This window comes from Ornithodoros turicata, chromosome 1 (assembly GCF_037126465.1).
Source record: "Ornithodoros turicata isolate Travis chromosome 1, ASM3712646v1, whole genome shotgun sequence".
Lineage (NCBI taxonomy): Eukaryota > Metazoa > Arthropoda > Arachnida > Ixodida > Argasidae > Ornithodoros > Ornithodoros turicata.
The window spans coordinates 131,526,801-131,539,892 of NC_088201.1; the positions used below are offsets into that span (position 1 = coordinate 131,526,801).

The following is a 13,092-nucleotide window of genomic DNA, read 5'->3' on the forward strand; positions in this document are numbered from 1 at the left end:
GCCCAGGGTATGAAGCTCGTCACTAATCATCATTCAAACAAAGTTGGTAATGTAGAATCCTTTACTGGAAACACCGACTTAACACAACGATTGAGAACAGAGAGAGTGAACGTTTCGTTGCCTATCCGGGTGGCATCATCGCTACAACAGAGAACAGTCAAAAACAACATCGATTGAATCAAATCGTGGTGTGCATTCCTTTCATCCAAGGTCTTTCATATGCCATTTGAAGGACACTCTGCCCATCAATCATTCAGACGGTGCATATAAAGTTAAGTGCATAGACTGTGATGCAACCTACATTGGCGAGACAGACAAAAGACGTGGGACAACATTAAAAGAGCACACAAGGGACGTTGCCAGGGCTTCTAATGCTACTCAAACCAGGACCATTGTTGGCCTAAGGGACATGTCTATAATTTTGATGGCGCGTTAAGCTTTGCACATGACCAGCGATGTATTACATTGTAGAAATCATTCTATTTCCTACTGTTTAGGGGATGCCATTCTTGCAGTCACATGAAGCACTGAAGGGCCAATTTCGAAAGTAAAGGCAATCTGATTTATGCTCTTTTGCCGACATGGCACCTCGTATGCACGAGGTGGCTCCTTTTCAGAAGCCTGAGAACACTCAAAGCAATTAGTGTGGTAGCATTAGATATTGTGTGCAGCATTACTTATTTGCTTTTCGTAGGGCAACGAAGCAGGGTGTATAGAAAGACAGTTACAACCTGTTTCTACAGAAGACACTCAGATTCATTAGCAATTTCCTGCAAGAGAGAGATTAGTAGAACATGGATACCTGGTTGTAGATAACAAGAACTCATACACGAGAGGTCAGTGTTACAAACACCCTGCTTTCCATCAAAACTGTTAAAAGGCGTGACCCCTAAACCTGCACAAAATTCCTGGGCACTGGGCACTGTCGCTCTTCCTCTCATAAGGTGCTCTCTATGGACCTGACTCCCAGTCCTGGATGCACTGCCTGAGGTAACTTCAGCATGCTTTCCCAACATGAATGGTTGCAACTTCTATGAGCAGTGTTGTACTTACTGAAAGCAATATGAAATGCTATGCCTTGACAGATTATGGTGATATCCTTCTTAAGACTGTAGAAAGATGTTCCTTGCTCCCTTTATTCCAAACCGCACTATCACACGCAAGCCCACTTGCCACCAAGCCGATGAGTATTGCCTCACAGTCAGGGCAATCAAGGGAATCAATCACTGAGGCTCAGAAAAGCTGTTTTCTATGGGGATCTGATCCAGGACTGAGACATGAGTAGCCCCGTGAAAGCACGAGGGTTTCTTTGAATTTTAGATATCTCAGCTTTTAATTTCCTCCTTCCCCCTTCTTTGATGTAAAACCTGATTGCTTTAGCCTTGTACAGCTTTGGAGATGTGGAGATGATGTAAGAGGTGGGATTAGGCCTTAGGCACAATCAGGCAAAGTGTGACAACATACCTTCTGAGAATGTCTATGTATCATTCACACAAAGAGAGGATAGGTATTACAACAGATGTTACATCTTTTTCTTGTTTTGATATTTATTTATTCATGAATATACCTCAAAGGCCCTCGTGGGCATTACATGAGGGGGGACATCAACATGGGTCATTTAACAATCACAGAAGTTACAAGGAACATGTATATTTGAAAGACAGACTCTGCTTTTCATTTGTTCATCAGTCTTGCTAAAGAAATTGTTCAGTGTAGCGACGGTACACAATGTTACGAAAGGAGTGTTCGTCTATCATTCCGCAAGACTAATTAAAAAGGACTAGCGTTGTGTTTCAACACAACGCTATTGAACTCATGAGCCATGCATCATCCTGAGAGCTATAAGTCATCCTAAATACAGATGCTGAATTATTTTAAATGCGATGGACGAGCTGTGCGAAGAGGTACATCTAGTTAAGATGTTGGGTACTTGAAGCCTGTGGCAGTTTCAGTGTGGAAGGCTTGCCAGATCCTGTTCACTGCAAAGGCTGGGATGACCATGCTCTTGTTTTTCCCAAGCTTGTGGTAAAAACACCTTGCAAACTGGCGATACTCAGTATATCCGTATCGTCTACACAGATGTACATAAAATATAGTTTAGGCAAATAGGTAACCGGTCACAGTACAGGGTGTGTGTCGTGGCATTTCCACATTACTTGAGAGCGACTCCAATTTTTCTGCGCACACCCTGTATATTCCAAATTACTACACATGCTGTATTCTTTTGGAAACCAACGTTTTTTTACTTTTCAGTGAATCGAAAGTAAAAACACTCAATATCGCTAAAACCTTACGCTAAAACCTAAGCACAGGGCAATACATAAAAAAGTGACTTACACAGCACACTGACAATTACACAGTTGCCTATATTGTTTTTTTTTCCAATTCACAGTTCTGTATTGTGTCGTCTTTTATGTGCTGTACCCTGTACTGGAGTTTTTTAGCGACTTTAATGCAGGACCAAACCAATTTTGAGCGCCCAAATTTTAACATCGTTGGACAGGGCCACATGTGACTTACTTGTGAATATGGTCGCTCATAGGTCAAGACAGGCGACTGATCCTGTTTGCTTCGTGTCTGACCGATGTTCGTAGAGCTTTGACTTCAGCTCGCATTTGCAGCATCGGCGACGCTGCGAAAGCGAGGCTCCCAAACTGTTCAGCTCACAGAATTTCCTTGTCGATCGCAGCAAGGTCAGAAAAAATGTTCCGGGCTCGAAGTCTCCGCATTTCTTGCTTCGACGTCCATATTGAGATCGCTTTCCGGATGCCGCCGCTCTGACAAGCTCACTAACAAGAGAACTTCCGGTCCGGGCGCCCAATGAAACCTCAACTGAACCTCAACCGTGAACCTCATGTTTTGGTCACACACACGGAAATTGGCGGATATCCAATACAAACAAGGCTACATTTCGGCGCCGATTGGGCGAGTTGAGGAGGAAAAGTCAAGCCGGTTTTCAGCTCCCATTTGGCAAACTTTGCCGCCGCGCACAGCCAAAATATTTCGCGTGTGGCTTGGAGGCATATTATACCTTTGTAATAGATGCAAACGAAGGATTTGTTGAGCTTCTGGTCAGAGTCCTTTTAAGGAACGACTATGTGTTGTACCCCGTCCACGCTAATCCAAATGCTACGCAGCTAGATGCTGAGGATATTCGAAGTATCCAAACGCTTTCTGGGTTCCGCCAAACGCTTAGAGGCGTCTTAACTTTTCCTCGAAACACCGTGGGATTTTGATAGTTTTGAATACGTGATTCGTACGTTTCGATTTCTAACATTGTAATGATTTAATTGATTATAACGTTGAGTTTGCAGCAAGGTTTGTCACCTTTGCCGCCTTTATATGTAGGGAAAACAATGGTCCAACTGCAAACTCAACTTAACTCAAACTCAAAGCATGACAGAAGGAGTATACTTTTATACTCCCCTACCCTGTACAGATACAATGTTTCATTCATAGTTTCAATTTCTTACAGGAGCACTATTCAAAACTATTTTGGGTGGAGGATTGTTGTCAGCTTCAAAGAATTTGCGTCGCGGTCACTTAACTTGACGGCAGACCGACTACCGAGGTGGATTGCATGTATCATGGACCTTTCTACTCAAGCTTCGATGATTTTGGCCAGGCTATACGTGGATCATTTTTTTACACCTCAGGACAGGGAACAGGTAGACACTGAGTACATTCTCCTTTGCTCGAGTGTTTTTCATCTGCTCCAGAAACCTATCGTTAACAGTCAACACTACTGTCAATATAACAGTATCTGCAGGTTGAAATCATTAAGGTAGGGTTTCTCAACCGGTAGGGAATATCCCCTGCGGGGATTTGGGAATGTCACGAAATGACATAATGTAACATTCGGCCCCACTTGGCCTTTGTGTGCACTCTCCCTCACCAGGAAGGCCTCGACAGTGTATCACAATCGCTTCCTGAGGGGCCACGGTACTGGAAGGGCTATACATCGGTAAGGTCGCTCGCCACAAAGAACAACAACTTTATTTTAAAGTGATGAATGGGGAGTTTCATCGACAGGGGCGATACTCTTCCACATTGCTGCTGATGGTGGAGGAATTAAATAATGAGGCCCTTCACAATAAGTATCGAAGTCCTATTTTGTCCAAAAAGGGTAAGAAGAGCTTTGTGCGCTTTCAAGGAACATGGAAGAAGCCGTAAATACTTCCATTAATAAAATATAATTAATAATAATTAATACTTCCAATAAAATACTTCCAAGGTTTATACGTGAACTGCTTTGCAGTTAACATAGAGGGGGAGGAGACGCTTTGATGAACGGCAAAAGGAGTTCCTGCAACAAAAAAGATTGAGAACCACTCCCTTAAAGAGACGGTCGCATCCGTTCTCGTCAGTTTCGAAACTATGGTGCAGGCTGGTTTTGGTCTGCCTCAATCGTTGTTTTTACTATTACCTTTGGATGAGCATAGCACGATAATTTTATTTGTTTCCTATGCAGTGCACTCTTTGTCCCATTCTAAGATCTCCCTGTCAGCGTCTCGTTTCCAGAATACGGAATCTAGTGATATTGATATTAACATTGCCTTGAGTTTGAGGGGAAACACAGGACGAACGCACGACGAGATGAACAGATAGACTCACGAACCAGCAATGAAGCGTTAATACACAAAGGGCAAGTGAGACAGGGTAAAAAGAAAGTGTACCCTGTCTCCCTTGCCATTTGTGTATTAAAGCGTCATTGCTGGTTCGTGAGTCTATCTGTTCATCTCGTCCTGCGTTCGTCCTGTGTTTCCCCTCAAACTCAAGGCAATGTTAATATCAGTTCAACACCAGCTAGCTTGCCTGCTCCTGCTATGTTCACGGAATCTAGTGCACGTCATGCTTTCGATACTTTGTCTAAGAAGGGGCGAGAGAGAACGCGGTTGAAAATGCAGAATATTGTACCAGGATTCTAACGGTCAAACGTCTTCAGACATCGGAAAATCTCCGTTTCATGTCAATGACATTGAAATGTCAACTGAAACTTGAAACTGAAAATCAATGTTAATTGCGCACAACAATTAAGTAAACCTGCAACACCATTTTCTCAGGTTGTCCCTTTCCGCCTTTCAGCTCAGGAGCCTCGTGCAGGGCGTCAGGAAAGCGGTCCGGGTGATGATTGAAGATGCATCTTGGTTGGACGACAGCACAAGAAAAAAGGCATTGGAAAATGTATGTCGTGGGTATGCGTCACACCTGAACCTTGACTTCAATTTGCAATAGTTAATTATAGCATTGTTCTATCGCTACGTTGTAATACTTTCGACGCTTAACAAGTTCTATTACGTCGTGAAATCACCATGAAATACTAGGCCCAAGAAAAAAGGCGGCGACGACCCGTTCTTTGAAATAATGCCATAAGTTTGAAGGGTGAAACTTATTGTGCTTAGCGTATGCGAAGCTTAAGAACGTGATATTATATGAAATAATGATGCCGTGATGTTACACGTAAGGTTTGTCTGCCAAGTGTGGCGACATGCTGCGCGTGCCGCGGGGTGGGAATGCGGATGATTTGGACCACCTGGGGTTTTGACGTACGCCGGAAAGCTTGGACACACGGTGCTGGAAGCAATGTGTACTTTCGTCTATGGCATACGGAGTGGTAAAAATTTGTGTACAACTTTCAAATTCGAAATCTGTTCCAGTACATTATAGAAAATGAAAAAACTGTGGTGGTGGTGGTGGTGATAGGGCTTGCCGTTGTCGGCCTCACGTATGTGGGCAACGTCACGACTCACGCCCTGGGGGAATGTGCATCCTGGGCCGACTTCTAAGGGAACTGTGCCGACATATGTCTGAAAGCGTCTGAGGAAAACCCAGGAAAAACCCCACACATGAAAAAAAAAGAAAAAAAAACTGTCCTTTCCTATACAGTGTCAATATCCTACTCCTATGGTTAACTTTTCATTTTCCTCTTCTTCTCAACAATATAGGTGTCCCCCCTATTGGTCCATTTTCTTGAGCCGACCGCAATCTTGAGGGATTTGCAATTAACTCTGGAATGTATACTTACTAAATGTTGTACATCAACACAGCATTTCATGCTTAGAGATGGCTAAAAACTGAATAATTAAATATCGTAAAAAGTTTTGGTTGCTACGAAACTACGCAAATAGTCCTACACATGAGGCCGAGCAGGCAGTATAGCCCATAGGCCCATAGGAAATGTGAAGAGGGTAGCAGTTCCTTTTTGTTTTTTAATGTTCACAGTTTTTGTTTTTGTTTTGCACAAAGAGCTAGGCCAACTTGCAATTCTCATGTAAAATCAATAATAATGATCCCGTGGGTGCAATAAGGGGATAAGTCGAAAAATCCCAAACCGAGAAAACTTCAAATGAATATTTGGTAAAGTAATTGCAACTCGGTTTACTTGAATAACGCAAATGCAAAATGTGCGACATCTATGTATATGTCTACTCTACATGCATGTCCTGTCGGTTTGGAGTGTGTGATTTAGTAGAAACTGAACAAAATCCAGGAACATAACTTATCCCCTTTTCCAACATAACACCGCATGCACAGGGTTTTGTGCGGAAAAGACAATTCTCACGTGTCAGACCTTGGTGGCTGAACAATGGTGACGCCAGGTAGGACGGAGTGACCCGTGTGTAGTGGAGCAGCCATGATCAAGCTGATTGTGATGCTAAACGACCACATTCTTGAAAATAATATCCTAAGATGACCCGTACAGTACGACGTATTAGCATAGTGCACGCGTTTTCCCGATTACAATGTTAGCACTGCTGACACGGTCACATGAGGTAGGAAGAACCTGTTTTCGAGAGGAAGCCGAAGTTCATTTCTGCATCGTAGCAAAAGTTATGCTACACCATTTGTATGCGTGTGTAGAAGAGGTGCTCGATCAGACTTTCCATCCCATTGACACACATGCATTTACCGTCTTTCTTCCCTCCTGTAGCGGGTCAATAAATTGCAATACGGTCCTAAGTTTTCTTTGGCAGGTACGTACTGGTACGTAGATGTCATAGCAACATCTCTCCCATCCTTTTGTGTCGGGTGTTTGGGGCAGGGTAGTACCTGCGTCGAACGTGAAGTTTTCCTTCGTATATCCTTCTCACAATGGCGTCCATCGTCAGAAATAACCAACACAACAACGCATGCGATTGGCGGCTGCCAGCGCACGTGGTTTTCTTTTGCCAGTGACGGGTCACGACATCTGGCGCAAAACTCGTCAAATGCAATCTGTCCCGTAGCTTGATTGCAAACAGCCAGTCGTTTATCTTATCCGTATTTTTAGGCATCAGCTGCGACCTGTACACACCGGTCGCCAATCTGGCAGGCAGCGAACTTAAATAAATACTGGGGCGAGGGGGCGATTACAGTAAAGGCTGTAACCACTACTGATCTTTCCCCTCTCCTTTATTAGTGCCGCATTCGTTTAGCGAGGTAGCGTAACACCTGTTACGTCTTCTATCTGTTCGTTCTAGACAACCATTGTCTTCCGCGCTGTTTTCAGGCTTTCCAACCCGAAGATATCGCAACGACAAATTTCATGACGAGTCACTGTTCTGTCTCTTCAAACAGGTTGACAAGATGGTGGCGAAGGTTGGGTATCCTGATTGGTTGAAAAACAATACCCACTTGAAACAGCTTTATAACAAGGTAAGTTTTGAATTCATCCATTTGCAAGTACCATGCCGTGTAGGCAGCTATTTGCAGTACTTAAAGTGCTCGGTGTGTAGTACTTCAAGTACTTTTTGGGGTACCTTTGCTTTATTCCAGAAAATCCTGCTGAATAACACTTTCTGAAGTACATTTTGCTGTACTTTCGGTCGAAGTATTTCAAGTCCCCTTCTGTGAGTCTTGCTAGATAGCTCGCTGCACGACAGCCGGCACCGCATCCAGCCTGCCACCGCGTTGTTCGTTGTGGTGATCACTGCACTGCGCATGTGCCTATTTTTGCCAATTCGCAATCCTATATCGGAGCTGATAAATTGGCACGTCTGAACGTGCCCTTCTGCTTTGATTTTCCCATACCCATATCGTCCGTGTGAGGGTTGTTTGAGAAGTTACATTTGAGCGTACTATGTGCATATTAGTCTCCGTAGATAACTAAAAGACATGGCATGAAAACAGCTTGTTGTATTTGCGGATACCTAATGAATGCTCCAAATACGTTTGTTACTACTTTATACTGTAGTTAAGCTATTTAGAACCGGGAGGGCGTTTTACTGTTGTTAAAGTACCTATTTTTACAAGTACTTCATACTTTACTGGGAATGCATTCACTGGTATTTTGCCCATCACTGCCTGTAGGGTCAAGCAAGCTGTGCTGGTCACTACGTTAAATTTTGTTGAATAAAACAGCTGACAGAGGACATTTTACCGCTAACGCGTGGGCACTCCGGTCCAAGGTTGTGTTACAAAGGAACAAGAGCAATTGAACTTTCCACCTCTATAAAGAGATTCCCAAACGAATGGCACATCATTGTCACACATCCGAAAGAACTGTAAAGTTTGGAGAATGCACAGACTGTCATACTGGCTGTGCTAACAGTTCACCACATCGTATAACAGCAAATCCGGGCATGAAACTACGGAGTCCAAAAACTATGTAAACAACGGGTATTAGCCGAGGCAGGCTACACACTGTCATGCACTATCTGTCATTCTGGCAGTGTTAATATGTAGTTCATCACATCATACAACAGCAAGACCAGGCATGAAACTACAGAGTCAAAAACAATGTAAGAAACATGAATTAGCCGTGGCAGGATACATTTAAGGACAAACACAACACCGTATGCCTCTAAACGCCCAATAATCAATGAAACAAAGCATATCTCGCCGGAAATCAGAAGTTCCAGGTTCGAATCCTGGCATCAGCACCTCTTTCCTGAGTTGTTTGCTTTGAAAAACTGTCGCTGGCTACATATATCTGCACTTTTTCCTTTATGGATATTTGAAACCACGGATAATGTAATTGCGTCACTGCGCAGCCATGCTAACGAAGGCTACCAGACCAAGCGCAATCGTCCACTCAGGCAAGTTCCGCGCAATCTGTTTTACTGATCGTTTCGGAACCGTGCGGTACTGGGAACCGCCCTGGTGATACGATCTGGGCGGAAAGCACGGCAGTTCCGCACAGAGTCTGTGCTCACCAGCGTAGCCAGAAAACTATTTCGGGAAGGGTTCGACGGGGACTTTACATGGGAGAGGAGTATTTCCTCCTTGTTTCCCTCTCCCAAACGGATTACCCAATTGGGGTTTAACACCCAGGACCCCCCTCTGGCTACGTCAGTGGCTGAGCTGGACGGGTACGCGGGGGGGGGGGGGCGCTACCACCTTGACGTGCAGGACGCTCATCTTGTCCTCCCCGAGGTTGACAACGTCTGCGACGGCTCCGGGGGCCTTGGTCGTGCTGGGACACCGCAGCTGCCTTGAGTGCCCTGATGGAAATTAACCGTTCTGAGCAAACAGGCGAACACACAAACTTCTAGGTGTCTAACGTCGAAGCTGGAAATACGGCAGTTATTAAAAAAGCTAGCCAGGCTTCTTGGTAAAGCCTGGTCCGCAATATTGCGTTTCAATAGGTCCGTCCATCAGCGTCTACGCGTGACGGACGCATGGGTTTCCAATTCATGTCCGTACTTTTGCGACGCTACTTTAAGAGAAACGACTTACTGCCACCTACGTGAAGTGAAGTAAACGAAGATAAGTGTGCGCGGCGGGGCGGTTACTGGGGCCACGACCGGCATTCTTACGTCGCTCGGGTCCCAAAAATGAACTCGGTGAACCTATGCGACCGCTGCTATCGAAGGGGCTTGCGTCGGTTCGCAGACGGACGCATTGAAACGCAGTAGTGCGGACCAGGCTTAAGTCGTCGGGATGGCGTGCCTCTGTATCTCAGTGGTCAGCGCTCTTGTTCAGCGAATGGTTCGATTTCCGCCGCTCCCTGACTTTTTGGACAACTGCCGTATTTGAGGGCTTTCTAGACGACTGCTCCTCGGAGTGTGGCAGACGCGGCCCCCGGTCTACGCTAACTAAAGTACTTGACTAGTTGCACCGCCGCATGTGGGTCATCAAACGGCCCCTTCGTATCCCCGACGTGTGCCCGATCTTCAACTTCCACATCGATCGTATTTAAAGTTCGCGTGCTCCAAAGCCGCTTTGGTTGTCTCCCGCGAGAGCTCGTGGCGAATCACGAGCCGAAGTGATGTGTTTAACGCACGTTATGAGATAACGACAAGTTGAAGATCGGGGCCCGAATTGCCAGTGACCGGTGCTAAGGGGGAAAGTGTTCATATGAACAACTGTGGCTCACGACAACCCGATCTATTCCCAAAGGTCTAAGGTCTACCGGTCTAAGCCCCGTCTATTCCCAAAGCGGCAGCGGGGTGCATGGTACTCTGCTGTGTTTCGTCACGCGAAAAGAAGCAGATGATTAACGACGCGCAAATCACATAAATGCAAATGTACGAGTGAACTGGATTCCCAGTCTCGGTTTGGTTCACTTTAACCTATCTCGTGTAAACAGGGTCATTGAGAAGAAAAAAAACATAGTTGTCTACAACATCGACAACATCCATTGTGATCTTACCCCAGCACTCTGTTGTTAATTGCACGAAATCTAGGTTGGTTGGGTGAGCAAACATACCCCGTATTCCGTGATACGTGCAAGATACCTCAACAATGATGCTGTTCATGACCTGAAGAAAATCCGGAGGGCATTCGACAGAAATGAAGGGTAAGTTGCTAGATATAGTATTTCATTATAGACTCGTCTCTTCTTCTGACGCGACGTCTATCTACAGAAAGACGTTCTACAGAATAAACTGAAACTAAAGTTAACAATTGTACTAGATCCCAGACACTGGGGGATTTTAGCGATTTTAAGGTGTGAACTAGCACGCTGCCGAGTTTTTAACCTTTTTTCATTTTGGAGTTACGGGATATGTTTTACTCCTTAATATTTCGGAATTCGATGGCCATGATGCCACTAGAAGTGGACGGGAGCCGAGTGGCGAGGCGAGCGGGAAGCCTCCTGCTAGTTTAGCTGAAGTAATTATTAGTTCATTATAACTAGCAGTGCTCAGTGTTTTGTGAATTATTGCAAAGAATCCGGAGCTCTCAGATCTTGTTTCGACGCATTAACTATATTTCAGTTGCTTCACATTCTGCAGGTACCCAATGCCTCTGGTAACCACCAATGCAGCTCACATACTAAAAGAAAATGCAATAGGTAAGCACGCAATTGCTTAACAGCGGTCGCGTGATGTTGCCGGCTTTTATCGTTTCGTATATGACAACTGAAATAAAATTGACGGTTGGGAGCATATGTCTATTTATCAATTACATGACTTTGGTTCATGAAACTACACTTCTTTTACACTTACTTTACTACACTTTCTTTAGGATGCACGCAGTTTCATGAACGAGTCTTGCAATATGCTACTAACCGTCTTTTTACCATTTAGAATAAATATTTTGTCGGGAACCTGACATCGTTTTTACACCCTTCGCGATTTCGTATATCACCTATGCACTACACGTCCATGCGCAAGGAAAAGGCAGGCGTTTTCGTGTATACAAAATGAAGCGCATTGCTTCGAATAAACGCAAGGATCGCCTTAAAGCAATAGTCCATGCCCAAAGAAAGCTAAACAAACGATACCGCGTACTTTGTTGTGACGCTCACCATGCAAAATGCTTGGAAAATTCCAGCCATAACCAGGGCTTTAGATGCGGTGACATCACTCTGAGCAGTGACTTCCCGTTTCTACTAAACCAAGCAATCACCTCACCGATTAGGGAGAGCACTTGTGATTACTTCCTTTCTTTCTTTTCTTCTTCTTTTTTTCTTTTCCTTATTCTTTTTTTTTTTTTTGTAACGATAGTCTTTACTCCCCTTAATCGTTCGCACGACCTTGTGACACTGTTCGAGGTGTGGCAGGTGACACTAATACCCGTGTCACGCGGCAAAGTGAATGGCATTCCCAGCTAATGACAATCGCACCGAATCTCATTGGTTTGTCTTACATCGAGCTACACGAAGGAGCAAAATAACATTCGCAAATGATGTCACTGTCGGTAATCAAGACACCACGGCCGAACATATGACGCATTATACCGGTACATTAGTTATATTTTCATGTCTTTTGCTCGAAACTATCGAACCATTAGATTATTTCGCAAAATCGTTGAGTGTTGAAGGACACCTAATTGGCTAAGTGCCATAAGCAAAGACAACAAAGAATCCTATCTGCACCGCACTTAGCAAAGTGGCGACCGGGAATGAATAAGGTAGTTCTCCGAAAAACAGTGCCTTTCCTTCTTTAGTGTTAAAAGTTAGCAAATGCGTGACAAAATATTGGAGCGCAACTTTTCATTCGTCTTTCATTCCTTCAAACAGTTTATCTTGTTGTTTTTGCTACCTCTCTACTGCGAGGGTACGCTGTCGGTGCGAGAGGGAAAAGTCAATGAGTTCCCCGAACTCATTCGCTGCTCGAACATCCTTCGCATGTATTGCCATTTGATTTCACCGTGTGGCACGAAACGAATGTCATTCAGTGGGAATATATGATTCGCTGGGAATGACATTCAATTTGCCGTGTGACAGGGGTATTAGGTTAAGGAGCGCCAAATGAGACACAAATGTCCAATTGAGCGTATTTTATTATTTAAAACTTATCATAGGAGCGTTCTTAAGGTTCCCGAGCTTCCGTCCTGTAAATGTGAAAACAGTAGGTTATGTCTAGGGTTCCGCGTTTTCGGTTTTAATCGAAAAATACCGAAAAACATACACCGGGTAAATTTTCCTTCATTCGGTTTTAATCGAAAAACATCGAATACAGAGGGACATTCCAGGAACGATGATAGAGATAAATTGCTGCACATGCCCTGCAAGTTGTTCATGCAGGTCAGAAAACCATACATAAATACGATGGTCGTGAAAAATGTCCGTTCACGTTTTCGTTAGCCGTAAAGCGCCACCGCAGCTAACAACGCCATGTTCAATGAGCGTCGAGCGGAAATTACATTGTGATTTCTATTTGCCGATAACTGTCGGGTAAACCACGTACACGCCAGGAAAAACATCGAAAAACACCGATTTCGTGA

At 44.4% G+C, this 13,092-nt stretch overlaps 1 protein-coding gene across 1 annotated transcript in view; it reads left to right on the forward strand.

The window, feature by feature from the left end:
• Window positions 1-13,092, forward strand: part of LOC135385423 (membrane metallo-endopeptidase-like 1) — a 214,863-nt gene that overhangs the window by 139,747 nt on the left and 62,024 nt on the right. The window contains exons 9-13 of the mRNA XM_064614730.1: window positions 3,476-3,668; window positions 5,086-5,184; window positions 7,558-7,635; window positions 10,608-10,720; window positions 11,157-11,215. Of these exons, the coding sequence (XP_064470800.1) occupies window positions 3,476-3,668; window positions 5,086-5,184; window positions 7,558-7,635; window positions 10,608-10,720; window positions 11,157-11,215 (542 nt within the window). The remainder of the gene's footprint in view (window positions 1-3,475; window positions 3,669-5,085; window positions 5,185-7,557; window positions 7,636-10,607; window positions 10,721-11,156; window positions 11,216-13,092) is intronic.